The 17,374-nt window shown below is 41.2% G+C and overlaps 1 protein-coding gene across 3 annotated transcripts in view; it reads left to right on the top strand.

Annotated features, from left to right (window-relative positions):
• The window catches only part of LOC120730225 (alpha-1,3-mannosyl-glycoprotein 4-beta-N-acetylglucosaminyltransferase C-like), an 80,643-nt gene extending 68,137 nt beyond the window's left edge, over positions 1 to 12,506 (top strand). The window contains exons 1-4 of one of the 3 annotated variants that reach the window (XM_040026468.1): positions 9,075 to 9,122; positions 10,671 to 10,816; positions 10,928 to 11,075; positions 11,172 to 12,506. In XM_040026468.1, coding sequence (XP_039882402.1) covers positions 10,688 to 10,816; positions 10,928 to 11,075; positions 11,172 to 12,334 — 1,440 coding nt within the window. In that variant the 5' untranslated portion in view covers positions 9,075 to 9,122; positions 10,671 to 10,687 and the 3' untranslated portion in view covers positions 12,335 to 12,506. Of the gene's footprint in view, positions 1 to 9,074; positions 9,123 to 10,670; positions 10,817 to 10,927; positions 11,076 to 11,171 lie in introns of those variants that run through there. The other 2 variants (XM_040026467.1, XM_040026466.1) reach the window with 2 other exon arrangements.
• Positions 12,507 to 17,374: the final 4,868 nt, after the last annotated feature.

Below are 17,374 nucleotides of genomic sequence, written 5' to 3'. Positions count from 1 at the left end.
TTTGGTGCTTTATTCAAATGCAGCTGAGAATAGGTGAGTCTTCAACCTGGATTTAAATAAACTGAGTGTTTCAGCTGATCTGAGGCTTTCTGGGAGTTTGTTCCAGATATATGGAGCATAAAAGCTGAATGCAGCTCCTCCGTGTCTGCTTCTGACTCTGGGAACTGATAAAAAAACAGGATCCAGATGACCTGAGGGATCTGGAAGGTTCATACTGGATCAGGAGGTCACTGATGTATTTTGGTCCTAAACCATTCACAGCTTTATAGACCAGCATCAGAACTTTAAAGTATATCCTCTGACGGACAGGCAGCCAGTGTAAAGACCTCAGAGCTGGACTAATGTGGTCCACTTTTTTGGTCTTAGTGAGGACTCGAGCAGCAGAGTTCTGAATGAGCTGTAGTTGTCTGACTGATTTTTTAGGTAGACCTGTAAAGATGCTGTTGATGAGATGAGATGATGAGATAGCCTTTATTTGTCAGTTGCAGGTCTTTTGCCCACAACCGAGATGACAGACCTTGCCGACCGTACATACAATACACAAACATCACATTGGGGAGACAGGTCAGGCTAGGTAGCGAGGAAAAAAACATTGAAATGTGTAACACAAAAGGATAATACAGGAATGCACAGATATCAACACACCATAGCACAACAAACACAGACAAGCAACATGGGAAAGAGTTCCAGTGTGTACATCTGATCTGGGACCGCTGCAATCTTTCGACTGCGCCTCCAACTGACCCAATGTCCACATCAGAGGGGAGGTAAGCGTTGGACGTGGCGTTGGATCCGGGGTAGGGAGGGTGATGCGTCGGTGAGTGCATATCAGTATCAGTATATGTATGTGTGTGCGTGTCCATAGTTCAGGTGAGACAGTGTCCTTCGCCCTGCCAGGCTAAGTAAACAGTCTTCCAGCCAACCCTGGTGGCCTTGCATGGAATGGGAAGGAACAGACTAAACACAGTCGTTATCAGGGTGTTCTGTTCAGCTCCGGCCTTGCAGCTGGCACCGAGAGGGTATCCGCATGAAGTGATGGTATTTTTTACTTTAGTGCGAACAGCTCATATGAATTTCAAAGCAGTTCTACAGTCCAACACTGGTCTCTCACTCTCCCGTTGGAGAGCCGCGAGCTTCGCCATACTTGCGTTCTGTGATGTTGTCATTTCTTGTGCTCAAGGAGCCAATTTCTGAGAACTCACGGCAGTGTGCCTCCCCGAGATGTCATCCAATTTTGCGCCCAGAGATGTTATTCCGAGCTAGCCCTTCCGAGATGTATCCAGTCTGCAGTCAGAGATCTCATTCTGAGTATTCACAGCAGCCGTAGCCTCTCCAAGATCTTATCCGTGCTGACTCAATGAGCCCATTTTGAGAAACTCACGCCTCTCCCATCATTCCAATCCCAGCGGGCAGCCTTGTGGGGGTTTGAACAGCTGGTTCCGCTTTCTTAATTCTTCGATAAGTCAGGGCCAAGCCAGCTCCGATCAGCCAGAACCCTGTTACCATGGTTCCGAATAGGTAGATATCTTCAGCACTCAGGCTCACCCAAACCCAAACTTCTCGTTGAGAAAGGGGTGTCAATTGCATTTAGGGACCAGTTGATCCAATCCATAATTCCTCTTTTAGGTTTTAGAGAACAGACTGTGAGAGAATATTCCAGGGAAAATACAAAAAAATACTAGACAAGGACATAAGCAGGGAAGATAAGGGAGAGGAGAAAAAGTGCGTCCGCCTCCTCCGAGAGCCAAAGTCTTACAGTAATCAAGCCTACTAAAGATGAATGCATGGACTAGTTTTTCCAGGTCCTGTTGAGACATCAGATCTTTTATCCTTGATATGTTCTTAAGGTGATAGTAAGCTGATTTTGTTATTGTCTTAATGTGTTTTTCTAAGTTTAGGTCTGCATCCATCACTACACCCAAATTTCTCGCCTGGTTGGTGGTTTTTAGGTGTATAGATTGAAGTTCTCTGGTGACCTGTAATCGTTTTTCTTTGGCACCAAAGACTATTACTTCAGTTTTGTTTTTGTTTAGCTGGAGAAAATTGTGGCACAACCAGTCATTAATTTCCTCAATGCATTTACCAAGAGCCTGTACAGGGCCTCGGTCTCCTGGTGACATTGTGATATATATTTGTGTGTCATCTGCATAGCTGTGATAGTTTATTTTGTTGTTCTTTATAATCTGTGCCAGTGGGAGCATGTAAATGTTAAACAGAGGGGGTCCCAAGATGGAACCTTGGGGAACTCCACATGTGATACTTGTCTGCTCAGATGTGAAGTTACCTATTGATACAAGGCAAGGCAAGGCAAGTTTATTTGTATAGCACAATTCAACAACAAGGTGATTCAAAGTGCTTTACAGAGACATTAGAAACAAAAACAAATAAAAAGCATGATTTAAAATTGATTAAAACAAGCAAACAAACAAACTAATTAACAAACAAACAAAACAGTATATAAAATCAAAACAGATAAAATCAGAACAATAGATAAAATCAGTAGTTAAATGTAAGTTTTGAAATTTAAGCTTAAAAGTGTGGATTTGGTGCTTTATTCAAATGCAGCTGAGAATAGGTGAGTCTTCAACCTGGATTTAAATAAACTGAGTGTTTCAGCTGATCTGAGGCTTTCTGGGAGTTTGTTCCAGATATAAGGAGCATAAAAGCTGAATGCAGCTCCTCCGTGTCTGCTTCTGACTCTGGGAACTGATAAAAGACCGGATCCAGATGACCTGAGGGATCTGGAAGGTTCATACTGGGTCAGGAGGTCACTGATGTATTTTGGTCCTAAACCATTCAGAGCTTTATAGACCAGCATCAGAACTTTAAATTCTATCCTCTGACGGACAGGCAGCCAGTGTAAAGACCTCAGAGCTGGACTGATGTGGTCCACTTTTTTGGTCTTAGTGAGGACTCGAGCAGCAGAGTTCTGAATGAGCTGTAGTTGTCTGACTGATTTTTTAGGTAGACCTGTAAAGATGCTGTTACAGTAATCAAGCCTACTAAAGATGAATGCATGGACTAGTTTTTCCAGGTCCTGTTGAGACATCAGATCTTTTATCCTTGAAATATTCTTGAGGTGATAGTAAGATGACTTTGTTATTGTCTTAATGTGTTTTTCTAAGTTTAGGTCTGCATCCATCACTACACCCAAATTTCTCGCCTGGTTGGTGGTTTTTAGATGTATAGATTGAAGTTCTCTGGTGACCTGTAATCGTTTTTCTTTGACGCCAAAGACTATTACCTCAGTTTTGTTTTTGTTTAGCTGGAGAAAATTGTGGCACAACCAGTCATTAATTTCCTCAATGCATTTACCAAGAGCCTGTACAGGGCCTTGGTCTCCTGGTGACATTGTGATATATATTTGTGTGTCATCTGCATAGCTGTGGTAGTTTATTTTGTTGTTCTTTATAATCTGTGCCAGTGGGAGCATGTAAATGTTAAACAGAAGGGGTCCCAAGATGGAACCTTGGGGAACTCCACATGTGATACTTGTCTGCTCAGATGTGAAGTTACCTATTGAGACAAAGTATTTCCTGTTTTCTAAGTATGTTTTGAACCAGTTTAGTACAGTTCCTGAAAGACCTGTCCAGTTCTCCAGTCGTTTGAGTAATATGTTGTGGTCAACTGTATCAAATGCTGCACTGAGATCCAGTAAAACTAAGACTGACATTTTTCCACTGTCTGTGTTCAGACATATGTCATTAAACACTTTGGTCAGAGCGGTTTCAGTGCTGTGGTTCTGTCTAAAACCTGACTGGAAGGCATCATAGTAGTTATTCTGTTTTAAGAAGTAACTGAGCTGTTGAGAAACTGCTTTTTCAATGATCTTACTTAAAAATGGGAGATTTGAGATCAGCCTGTAGTTGTTCATTTGTGTCTTGTCAAGATTGTCCTTTTTCAGTATAGGTTTAATTACAGCAGTTTTTAGTGGTTCTGGAAACACACCTGACATTAAAGAACAGTTGACGATCTATAACAGGTCTGACTCTAAAGTCTTTGAGACCTTTTTGAAAAAACTTGTTGGCAGGACATCTAAACAGCAAGAGGAGGAGTTCAGTTGACCTAAGATGTCCTCCAGGTCTTTGCTGTTAATAGGGTGAAACTGTTTCATGGTGTTTAAACAGTTTTTCAGTGGACACAGTATATATCCTGAATCTGCTGTTGATGTACCAATTGCTTGTCTAATCTTTTGAATTTTGTCTGTGAAGAATTTGGCGAAGTCATTGCAGGCCATGGTCGAGTGAAGTTCAGCTGCCACTGACACAGGAGGGTTTGTTAGCCTGTCAACTGTAGCAAATAAGACCCGAGCATTATGACTGTTTTTGGTGATGATGTCAGAGAAGTTGGACCTCCTTGCACTCCTCAGTTGTAAATTATAATTGTGAAGTTTCTCTTTATAGATGTCATAATGAACCTGGAGGTTTGTTTTTCTCCATCTCAGCTTTCCTACACTCTCTTTTTTTCATTTTTCTCCAGGGAGACTTTTTCCTTCCAGAGATAACCTTCACCTTAATGGGAGCAATAGTGTCCATTACATTTAACATGTTAGCATTGATGCTATTGACGAGCTCATTGACTGAACCTCTGGACAGGCCAGGTGTTAAGGGGAAGACCTGGTTAAATATCTCACTACTGTATTCAGTTATACATGGTTTTGTGATCACTGCTGTTGATATATTTGTGTGGGCTGAAATTTTACTTTCAAAGAAAACACAGTAATGATCAGACAGGCCGACATCAGACACAGTAATGTTTGAAATGCTCAGGCCCTTGGAGATCAGTAGGTCAAGAGTGTGTCCTCTATTATGTGTGGCCTCTGTTACATGCTGAGTCAGCCCAAAGTTGCCCAGAGTGTTACTCAGGTCTTTAGTCCCTTTGTCCTGAGGGTTGTCCACATGGATGTTAAAATCCCCAACAATAATTACACAGTCGAAATCAACACAGATCACAGACAGCAGTTCACTGAGATCATTAAAAAAAGTCTGTGCAGTATTTGGGAGGCCTGTAAACATTAAGAAACACAACTTTGGATGGGGCCTTCAGCTGTAAAGCCACATATTCAAAAGACTGAAAACTTCCAGGAGATAACTGATTACATTGAAATGATTCATTAAATAAGACAGCGACCCCCCCCTCCTCTCCTGCTCACCCTGGCCTCACTAATAAAACTGTAGTTAGGAGGGGTCGTCTCCAGGGCTGTGCAGAGAGGTTTAAAGGGGCGGTTGCTCAAAGTTAAAAAGGGGCACATTGAACCAGGCTGAATAACAACAACACACATTCATCAAGAATCTAATATGGGAAGGGCAGGGCTGTGTTGATCTGAGACTGTAGACATTAAAAAGTCCATAGGAGAGATGGTAGCTGATTAAACAAGTGTCATGAGATAATAACAAAATGCAAAGATTGGTGACAGCGCTTGGAACCATAAGGCAACAAAAAAACTGTGAGAAATAATTTAGGCTCTGCCTGTGAATCACTCTTTGCTTCTCTTCTTCTTTCCATCCCATCATTTCATATATCACTCTCCACTTGCTATGTGAGAACAAGGCACAACTTGCTATTGCAATAAACTATAATCTAATTATCCACACCTAACAACTCTTGCACTTAATCTATAATAAAATGATGACAGAAAAATGTTATAGCACTGCCTTTAGTAGTCTCACACAGCTCCTACTGTTTCCTCCTCATGTCCTTACCAGGCATGTCTGGACGATGTTATATCATGAGTAATATTTTTTTTTTTAAATCCATCTAAACAAAACACACACATGCACGCACACACAGTGACATTTTAGACCTTCTTCAGAATACTGTATATACTATGGGCATCATGGTGCTAATCCAGAATCCTTACATTATTATTTATTACTAGAGCTACAATAATAAAGCAAAGAGGAGGGGGAAGTAATAAATATGAAATAATGTATTTATGATGATTCCATTTGTTTCACTATCCACTCTGTGCAGGGGCAAAGCTTATTACATTTTTAAACTGTAGAGATACAATAATTTTACTGCTGTAAAATCCAAATTTTGTCTTATTTAAAATATAAATCTAATATAATCTGCTTCTTAATGTATGTTCTTTAAAATACAGCTTGTGTTTTTTAATATATTATAATTATAATAATTATTATGTGGACATGCATATTAGATCGTTTTTAGTGAAATATAATCCCTCCAGAAAGGCAGGAAAAGCCCGGAAACTTACTTTAAAACTAAATATGTTTCTAAATACTTTAAAACTAAATATGTTCCCTAAAACGGTGACAGAGCTACAGACCCATGACAGCCTTACACAGGTAGCCAGCAGCTATGACCAGCACTACTTGTGCAGTTAATAAAAGGACAGGTAATGTTTGTCGCGCTGTTGCACACACAGCACGCTCGTTTGTTTCAGTTCGTTCGTTGCAACAAGACAGCTTACCAACGTGTACGTAATAAGCTAATACTCCTGTGTGCTACACACTACAGTGTACGCTGTACACCTACTTACTGGTTTTGTCGCATCAGTCTGTGTCTCTGAGTTAACTTGTGTTTCTCCTACAGCTCCGGACCGCTAAAAATGCGCGTGCTCTTTGTGAGCTCGTTCCCGGCTCGTAACCAGCGTGCTCTGCCGTCAAGGGCGATCATTGGTTAAATGTGATCATGTGACTGATGCAAGCCAGATCCTTTTATTTAGCAAAACTGTGATTAATAGTTAAATATTATTGTTGAGGGGCACAGACAGGACTCCGCACGCACACACACATAAAAAAAAAATAATAATTTTTTTTTAAAAAGTTGCCTCAACAAAGGGGCACTTTGGGCACCCATCAGGAAAGGGGCGGGTGCTCAAGCCCCTCTAGCCCCCCCCCCTCTGCACGTGCCTGGTCGTCTCGATGAGAACAGCTCCACTGTTACTTTGGTCCAACCAAGTTTCAGTTAAAAACATAAAATCAAGGCTGTGCTCAGTGATTAAATCATTCATTAAAAATGTTTTCCCAGCTAAAGATCTAACATTTAATAAAGCCAACTTAAGTGTTTTAGAGGTATTATTTGCCCCGTGTTTGGGAGCAGTCTGTGGCACACAAGGTATGTTTACTACATTTAAAGATCTTTTAGAGTGCCACTCCCTGTGTTTTGACCAGGCCACATGTCTCCTTCTGTCACCTAAAAGTACAGAACTTTTAAAACCCTGTCTAGCCTAGTAGACAGGGTCCCAGCTTCTCCTGGGAAAAGTCACCACTGCCATAATCCTCACAGCCCGGACCCTCCACACAGTAAGGAGGTAAGGAGGAACTAAGAGGGGCAAGGCTGGGCAATGTAACTTCGATTGCTCTGTTGAGGGCGGGGCTCAATGGCAAACCTTTGGCTGCTCTGGTGGGGGGTTTATGGGGGACAAAAAGGGATTGGGCCGGGGGTAGATCTGAGCCCAGCATTGACCCACTCCATCATCTCCTCAGTGAATTTCAGGTGTGGCGAGGAGGGAGAAAGGGAGGGGGAGGAGGGTGATGGCCTGTCAGGGGTTTGGGGGACTGGCGAAGGTCGTGGTCCCTGGTCCTGGTCGTTGGTGTTGTTGAGAGAGTTGGAAGCAAATAGGGACCCCTCTTCTTGCCTCTGATGTCTCTCCTTTCTGAAGCTCATCCCGGGTGGGGGCAGATGAGGCTCCTCCTCAAGGTTTCTGCTGGGCTTTGTCTGTTCTTGGAGTACTGTTTGTTCCTCCGTCTGTTGTTTGGACGCATCGTTTGACCCTGTATGCAGAACAATGTTTGTCACAGTTGGATATTCATCTGCAATTTGAAGAATTCCCTCCTTCAGGTTGTTGACCATATTCTTAGGAAAGCAGAGGACTTTAGTGTTCTTACCGCACATCCTTTGTACATCCTTTACGGCAGAGTCAGCCACAATCAGAGTTTCAGGCCTAGCCTTTAGCTTTCCCTGTGGCCTTTTACTTTTCAACAGATTTTCAGACCTTACTTCACATTCAGTTGTTTTGGAGGTTTGTTGTTAACCTTCCTATTCACGGTTGTTCTGTTTCCTCCCGTATACAGGGGTAGAAGAGCTTCTCTGTCTCGTAGGAAGTGAAGGCCAGTCGGTTTCAGAGATTTCAGCTCGCTGTGCTCTGCCCGTGATACGTCCTCCCCCTTCCAGGAGACATGATTTATGTCTTGGTTTTGCACCAAGACAGTCCAAGGGGGGATTATCGCTTGAGGATTTATTATAATGCACAGTCTACTTTCTTGGTCATGTTATCTGTGCTCCTAGCTGTGTACTAGCTTGCTCATTGCCATTGTTTTGAATCAAAGGCAAGGTTGTTTCATTTCCACACAGTCCATTTACCTCCACGTTTACTTCTAAGCGATGAATTTTTGTCTCCAGTACTGCAATCTTCTGCAGGAGGCTGTGGTAGTCATCTGTGGAGAGGGAAGGCATGTTGTTGCTAGTTAGCCTAGCAGTTAGCACCTGTGGCGGGGGCGTGGTCTGCGGTGCCGTGCGGATGCACCTGCACGGCATCCGCAATCACGCCCGCCGTGTTAAAACACGGGGACTCAGGGGTTGGTGTGTGTGTGTGATGTGGCGTGAATAAGGCACGGCGGGACCACACGGCTCCTCCACCGCTTCACTGTCCTCGGGACACACTTGTGGGGGTGGCGCCCAGGCCCAGAGCAGCGCCACCAGCTCCCCAATCCTTTCCAGGTGGCGCTTGGACCGGTCCTGCAGCTCTTCCTGCTGGCGACTCACCTCCGCCGCCTGCTCCCGCTGGGCGGCCGCCATTTCGGCCACCCTCTGGGCCAGCTCCTCAGTTCCCTGGCTCCGATACTGACCCACCGTGCCGCCTCCTGGGTTTCGGCACCAATGTGGCGTGAATAAGGCACGGCGGGACCACGGAGCAACGTTCAGAGCCAACTTTATTTTATTCTCGTCACACCACACACACACACCAACCCCTGAGTCCCCGTGTTTTAACACGGCGGGCGTGATTGCGGATGCCGTGCAGGTGCGTCCGCACGGCACCGCAGACCACGCCCCCGCCACAGCACCTTTCCAGGCTATTGAGGCTGTTCGGTGCCCAGACGCTGTAATCAGGCTTCAGCTGTGTCTAGGCCACAGACACACGGAGCGCTGAAGATACGGTAACTATAAAAATGTTGCTGTTTCTGTTAAGAACACTTTAGTCCTAATGATTTATAAGTGTCCAGAAGCTATCGCAGGTAAGCTCATATGGAAAAAAGGGGGAAAAATCAGCATAAAAATCAATAAAATCAATAAAAGAAGCAAAGCATTTAAAGAGCAAAGAGAGGAAGCGTCCACACTCACAAAAAGGGGGAGGAGCAAGCCTGTGTGGAGGCACAATAGGAAGAAATCTGGGGCGGGTCAAGAAATTGCACAGTACTATATGGAATTACTGCAGTCCAGTCTAATAGAAAAGAAGGCATTTACTGTTCAGTGTCACTCTGACACAGACTGTCTGCAGTGTTGACAATGTGATGTGGATAAAAATAGGCAGAGATTTGCTTAATGTGGGAGTTAAAGGACATCCCCAGGTCACAGACAGTACGAATGGATCAAATGTTACTAGCTTGACAACAGAGAGGGTTACCATCTGACTTCACAGTTCCCTCTGCTCCACAAAGCTTTTTAGTGTCTGTATTTCTATGGCTTACACCTTTTAATGCAAAAAAGAAGCAAAAGCAAAAGCACACAGAGACTTACCTTGGTTAGGTTTTTCTCTGGAATTAGTGGCGTTGGCAACAAGAGTGTAAATATTGGCCATAAACATGTCAAGTGCCAGGCAACAACATCTCAAATGAATACTAATGTTACTGGTAGATGCATGAAAAGGTGATAACACATCAGCCATAACAGCCAGAGAAGGTGATAACATCTTACTGTTATATTTATAGTTTGCACGCCAACCACCAGAAGCCATAAAGACATTTTTCCTTATTTAATACAACAGATGTCATTTGTGAATGATTTAATCAATTGTAAATCCTTTAAAATGTTACAAGTTTCTGAAAAGCTCTTTGAAGTTTATTCAGTGCAAACACAGAGTTTAGTTTGAACTGAAAAATTTTCCTATTATTTTTTTTCTTTCCAGCAAATTGAGCAACCTCACTCACTACAAGCAGTCACGATTACCTCTCTTTTGTTTTCTTTAACAACTCTGCCCTGCCTGTGATTTTCTTCCTTTATGTGTTTTCCTTCTTTATATGTCATGTTTTATTCTTTTAATTAAATTATTTTTAAAAAGAGAATCTCTGAGGTGGAAAAATTGTCACATAAGAATCTGAAACCTGTGAGTATTGGGCTTTTTTGGAAAGATAAATTACATAAAGCAGCTCTGTTAACAAAATAAATAGAAATGTTGTAAATTTACAAAATGGTTTATTGGCAACTCCTATCAGCACTTTCAGGACTTCTTTTCCAGTTAAACATGAGGTCAGCATACCTTGCTCTGTAGTCTTCACAATGCACAAATTAAATTACAGCTCCTGATTAAAACAGATTACGAGTCCTTGTTATTCTATTACCGTAAGTCTTCCGCTAATCCTTCATAACGATGTTGTAATCCCAGTGTTCACAGGGATTGAAATAAAACCGAAATTGCTTTGCCAAGCTCTCATAAAGTTTTATTTGCTTTTTGATGTCTACATTTCTGTTTTATCTGTCATGTTCAGCAGTGAGAGACGTGATCATGAGGGTAATGTGGAAGTCCATGGACAAGATGAGGTGCTTCAGGAAACGATCCATCTTCCCTTTCCTCGGCTTTCTCATCGCCTTTCTGCTCTTTTTCAACCATTATATGGATGATGGATATGTGCTGGTAACTTTACTCGTGTTGTTGTTTGTTTTGTTTTTTGAAATTTTGACTCTTATGCCTGAAGTGTTCCTACAGGTGTTACTCTTTGTGTTTGCATGTTTGTGTGTGATTTAGGAGGCTGAAAAAAGACAGCTAGGAGAGACGCTGATCCATCCTCCGAACTCTGAAAGATACGTGCACACGTTCAGAGACTTGTCCAATTTCTCTGGGACCATTAACGTGACGTACCGCTACCTTGCGGGGTTTCCTTTACCACGTAAAAGTAGGCATTTCTACCAGATACCAGTTTGAATTCATTTTTACTTCGAACAGGAAAATATTTACTGACTGAACTAACTGTTTTTCACTGTTGGAACAGAGTACCTCACCATTGGCTTGTCGTCGGTCAAGAGGAAAAAGGGAAACTACCTCCTGGAAACGATCAAATCCATATTTGATCAGTCCAGTTACGAGGAACTGAAAGAGATTGTGGTTGTCGTCCATCTGGCGGACTTCGACCTGGTCTGGTGTGAGAACCTGGTGCAGGAAATCACCAGGAAGTTTGCACACCACATCATAGCTGGACGTCTCTTAGTAATCCAAGCTCCAGAGGAGTACTATCCGTCTCTGGACGGATTGAAAAGGAACTACAACGACCCAGAGGACAGGGTCCGTTTCCGCTCCAAGCAGAACGTGGACTACGCTTTCCTGCTCAACTTCTGCACAAACCTCTCCGACTTCTACATGATGTTAGAGGACGATGTGCGCTGCTCCAGGAACTTCCTGACGGCACTGAAGAAGGTGATCACCTCCAGAGAAGGTTCCTACTGGGTGATGTTGGAATTCTCCAAGCTGGGCTACATTGGGAAGCTGTATCACTCCAGAGACCTGCCGCGCCTGGCTCATTTCCTGCTCATGTTCTACCAGGAAATGCCCTGCGACTGGCTCCTCATCCACTTCAGAGGCCTGCTGGCACAGAAGGACGTGATCCGCTTCAAGCCTTCACTGTTCCAGCACATGGGCTACTACTCCTCTTATAAGGGTGCCGAGAACAAGCTGAAGGACGATGACTTTGAGGAAGACTCCATAGACATTCCCGACAACCCCCCCGCCAGCCTTTACACAAACATCAATGTCTTTGAAAACTATGACGCCACCAAGGCTTACAGCAGTATTGTTGATGAGTATTTTTGGGGGAAACCTCCGTGCACTGGAGACTTCTTCATCATAATCTTTAACAAACCAACAAAAATCACCAGAATTAAAATCCTGACCGGCACAGAGGACAGACAAAATGACATTCTTCACCACGGAGCTCTGGAAGTGGGCCAGAAGTCTGTGGACACCAAACAGGGCAGGCAGTGCACATCCTACATCACACTGGGGGAGTTTAAAGTTGGAAACATTGAGGTTAACAATGTGGACCACAAGATAGGCTTTGATATTGAGTGCGTACGAATTGTCATCACTGCCAGCCAGAAAGAATGGCTCATCATAAGAAGTGTCAGTTTATGGACCGCGCAGCCTGTCGCTCAAATATAGAAATAAAGCTTTTTAAATGATTCTCTGCTCGTGGTGATTTTGGATGCAGATGCTGTGACTTCATTTGGGACTTCTACTGTTTGCTGAATTCAAATCAATCCACATTTTTCTTGGGTTGGCCAGAGATCTGCTGTATGTTTTCATTGTGATGTATTAAATTGACTGATGTGTACAGTATGGAGCTTTTATACTTCTGTTCATTTTCAGAAAATCTGTGTATAAAAATATTCAAACTTGGCTGGTATTATATCTCGTTTTTTTCAATTAGTGAACCCCAAGGGTTTTTCCACAGAGTCTGTGGTTCAAAAGATAAATTTGCTGCTTACTTTTTAAATCCACAGTGGGGGGCAAAATACACAAGTGTAAAATAAACAAAAACATTTTTATGGCACAAAGACTCATCAGCTACCTTTTTGTTAGTATTGTCTAACAGAAGTGAGCAAGAGCATAGAATAGCTGTTACCTACATCTAATATTAAACACAGTTTTCAAAAACTATAGGGAAGTGTTTTCAAAGCTCATTAAACTATGTGTGATGTGTCGAGTGAGGACTTCTAAGTTCCTGCGATAGAGCTGTCTGACAATCTGTTAATGATTTACAAAAAATAAGGTTCCACCTGCTGTTCAGTGTAAGTACATGCCTAAAAAAGAGAAGTCAAGCTGTGTAATACTGTTAAAAAATATTTCAGACGATCATCATCCCTGAATTGAGTAAAAAGAATCTACCACCTGTGTGAGGTTACTCTAACAAATGCAAAATAAACTGGCAAAAAAAATTAGATGGACAAGAAATTTAATTAAATACTATAATATTAACTACAAGCTCTCGTTTTTGTCATTAGGTCATTTTTGGTGAGTTTTAAACGAATCTGTGAGAGTTGACAAATATGCTCTTTGGAGTACTTTGCTGCCACCTTGTGGTAAATTATAAAAATAACGACGGAAAATATACAGATTACCTTTTGACCTAAGAGGTACATATATCATAAAATATGACCAAAATTGTGCATTAAAGGTGTATAGACTGTTATATATATATAATAATAGTCTATACACTATAGTGTAATTACAAGTAAAATAAAGAGTAACTTTTAAAAATCTTATAACTCTAACAGGCAGCGCAGAAAGTGAAGCACCTAAATTATAATGTCATAATTTACACCCTCTGTTTCATGCAGCGATATGTCAAAATCTACAAAGCAAGAGTAAACCACAGTTTTGTCCTGAAGAGCAACATCAGAATTATACATAAAGTGTGAAATGTGCCATAGTATGTTTTTTGTATGCGGTACCACGGGCCACACTTTGAGAAACCTGGCTCTAGAGCTTAAATGATTAAATATTTATATTTTAACATAATACCATTTTGGAACTATTTATAGTAAATCTTTGTGTGTGTGTGTGTGTGTGTGTGTGTGTGTGTGTGTGTGTGTGTGTGTGTGTGTGTGTGTGTGTGTGTCCCAGAAAGATTCACAATTTTGCCTGAAGATGCTTCACCATCTGGGAAACTTATGGGACATAATTCTTCTTTCAGGATGAACAGATATGCAAATAAATATTATGCATAGTAAACAGAAGGAATATCATTACGCTGCAGAGGCGCGGGGCTGACTGTAAATAAACAAAGTGCAACCATGTATGAAGCACAGTAATCCATGAAGAATGTCCCTGCTCTGGTCGGAGAGTGTTACAGGTGTCGTCTGCGCTGCAGCTTCTCCTCTGCGTGAGTCCCCTTCAGGTGTTGAGGTTGCCAGAAATAAACAGATGGCATGATTACTGATGGAGCCAAACACCAAATGAGTTTTCAGCTCACAAGAACTAAGTTCAATGCTTTTCCTTCATTTTTATTCATCCTGTGCACATCCTAAACCTCATTTTCAGCAGCAATCTTCTGGGACATTTCTCCTCATGCTTCGGTTCAGGTGTAAGTGTTTTTTCACCTTTTACTTTGTGATGTCTTCCTCTTGAGGCTTACATTATATTCACTTATATCTGTCTCCAGGTAGCTTCCAGTCTAATGTATTGTCCCTTTCATCCTTTCCTCATCACATTCACTACCTCCTCTTGCTTTTTTAAAAAAAAATCACCTTCTGCCGCCCTGACCTCCTACCATCATGTGCAATCCAAATCACTCTCACATCAGTGTCCCCCTGCACTTTTAGAAGAGAAAGATTACAGAACCACTATTTTTCAACCTTATACCAGACATCTGTTCATTAATATTCCTATTTCTTCAATTACTTGGAAATATTAGGACCTGATAAGTTAAAAAATTGTAAGCATGAATTTATTTGACTGTGCCTGACAATAAAACTTAATTCTGTGCGTCAACATGGTTGTCTAGAAATTATAATGTAAAGTCATGTGAAAAGCTAAGTACACCTTTAATGCTCTGCACTTGATTAACTAATCATCAAGTGTGACAACCTCTGTTAAAACAAAAGCTAGTAGTTTGCAGGTCTGGAGCATTCAGGCATGTGTAAAAGCAACACCATAATCTTCTCAGGAGTGGACGTCTCAGCAAACTCATGCCAAGATCAGACTGTGCAATGTTCAGAAAAAGTGCAAAAAACCCAAGAACTACATCTCACTCTATAGGTCTCAGTTAGCATGTAAAATGTTAAAGTTCGTGAGAGCAAAATTGGAAAAAGACTGAACAAGTATGGCTTGTTTGGAATCCTTCCCAGAAAGCCTCTTCTCTCTGAAAAGAACATGGCAACATGGCGTAGATCTGCAAAGTTACCAATGTAAACAAACAGATGAGACCAACATTTGGCCATAATGCACAGAACCAAACACAGCATATCAGCACAAACAGCTCACACTGACTGTCAAGCACAGTGTTGTCAGAGTGATTGTTTTGCAGCCACAGAGTCTGGGCACCATGCAGTCAACCATGAATGCCTCTGCATGCCGAAGTATTCTAAAATCACATGTGAGGCTGTTTGTTTTGCCCAGACTGGGTCATGCAGGACGAGGATGCAGCTCAGGAGAGCAGATCATCTACTTGTTGAAAGGTTGGTGCTTCAAACTCTGGCTGCTCCAGTCTGCATGCCAAAGTATTCTTGGGCAAAACACTGAACCCTAAATTCCTCTGATGCATTTACTGAATTCAATTCAATTCAATTTTATTTATATAGCACCAAATTACAGCAACAGTCACCTCAAGGCACTTTATATTGTAAGGTAGACCCTATAATAATACATATAGAGAAAAAAAACCAACAATCAAATGAAATGATTGATTGAGTACAAATGTGCATGAATGTTAGATAGAAAGCACTTAGGTGTAGAAAAAAGTGCTAGTTTGAATGGGTGACATGTTGTATAAAGCGCTTTCAGGGCTAAAGTAGAGCAGAAAAGTGTCATATAGTAACCAGTCTGTTTAACAATGGCTGAAAAAGAAAAGTCACAGTCCAGACTTAAACCTGATGAAATGTGACATTGAAAGCTTAAGAGAGCTGTGTATATCCAAATACCTGCAAACCTCAATGAACTAAAGCAGTGCGATTGATAAAAGATGTTTTGTATGTCATTCAGTGAACATTATTAGTGGTAATGAGCCCCTCTAGATAAGAGCCAGTAGAGGGCTTATACACCTGCTAGTCAGTCAGAAGGTTTTTATCATCCATTCACATGGAGGACCACTAACAGCAGCACGGGCAGACTCCAGTCCTGCTAAACATTCTCCCGAGACTGTTAATGTGAAAGAGCAACTTGATAAAGCAGATAACTGTTTTGTTTTGAGCATTTCCTTCTCCACCTTTTTACACCTTTTCGCTAAAAGGATGAGCACACTTTGCCATCATCGCTGACCAAAGTACAATTAATGAGTACAGTGCAGTTTTATTTATATAGCAGTAATTCACCATAACAATCCTCTCAAAGTGTGTTCTGTGTTACAGTAAAGATCCTACAGAGAGAACCACAGTGCTCAAGAATCACTACAGTTATTCACAGACTGTATATAGCATGCAGTCTGGGCTCTAGATAAAGAAATATATTCCAGAAAGGATTCACATTATTAGTGCTAAAAGTCATGTGCTACATATGTGTTATTAAACACAAATATACATGTTTCAATGAATAAACCAAACTATTTTCTTACCTTTATCTCATTGATGAGGACAAAATTCACTGTAGATCGCTGCCCATATCTGACTGTGTTTTATCTCTGGATAAAAGCACTAAACAGTCAGATTTATAGTGTTTGAAACAACACAATATAATCCAAACAACTTGAAGAACTTTTAAATTTAATTTTGGTGAGCTGGCTGCTATTTTGACACCTTTTGTCCAAGACAATACTGATGAAGCACAAGAAGAAAAATGTGATGCCCTCATGTGCTGGTCTCAGGAGATTAAGAGCATTGATATCTGGCTTGCGTTATTTGTATGTATGAATCTATGCAATATATTTAAAATGACACTGCAGAAATAACAGTAACATTAAAAATATATTTGGTGCAACCAAAGTCATCTAATCTAACTGTTAAAACCTTTGTATCAGAAATAACAGACTAGGAAATAAAAAGCACAAGTTTTTTTCATGAATGCTGGATGAAGTTCACTGAAGATGCATAAAGATAAACAGAATCAGTGGGTGATTCTGGTGGCAGCATTCTTATTTTAATGTGTTTTACAAAACACAACTACACAACTTTCTTGGATCTGTATTTTTTTCAGCATAATAAACTGAGGTGGGGAAAAGAAAAACTGTACACCAACAATAAAAAAACAAAAACAAAAAAACACCCCAAAACAAAACAGATATTAACTAAGAGCAATCAGTTACTTTTCCGTTTCATAATGTCAGAATTTCTGGTACGTATAGCATTCATTCACACAAAGATCTTAATGGATTTTTTGGGGGGGTGGGGGGGAAGGGTTACTTCACGATAAGATGGTCCTATATTGTTTAATCTGTAAGGAAATGTAGGAAAGTTGGCTTGGTTCCTGTTTTTGTTTAGTTTTTAAAAAAAAATATTTTATTATTAGTTATATTTATGTTACTTTATTTATTTATTTATTGTTATTTTG

The sequence above is a fragment of the Simochromis diagramma genome, unplaced genomic scaffold (assembly GCF_900408965.1).
Source record: "Simochromis diagramma unplaced genomic scaffold, fSimDia1.1 OVJJ01000293.1, whole genome shotgun sequence".
In the NCBI taxonomy this organism is placed as follows: Eukaryota; Metazoa; Chordata; class Actinopteri; order Cichliformes; family Cichlidae; genus Simochromis; species Simochromis diagramma.
This window is presented reverse-complemented; position numbering and strand designations above follow the sequence as displayed.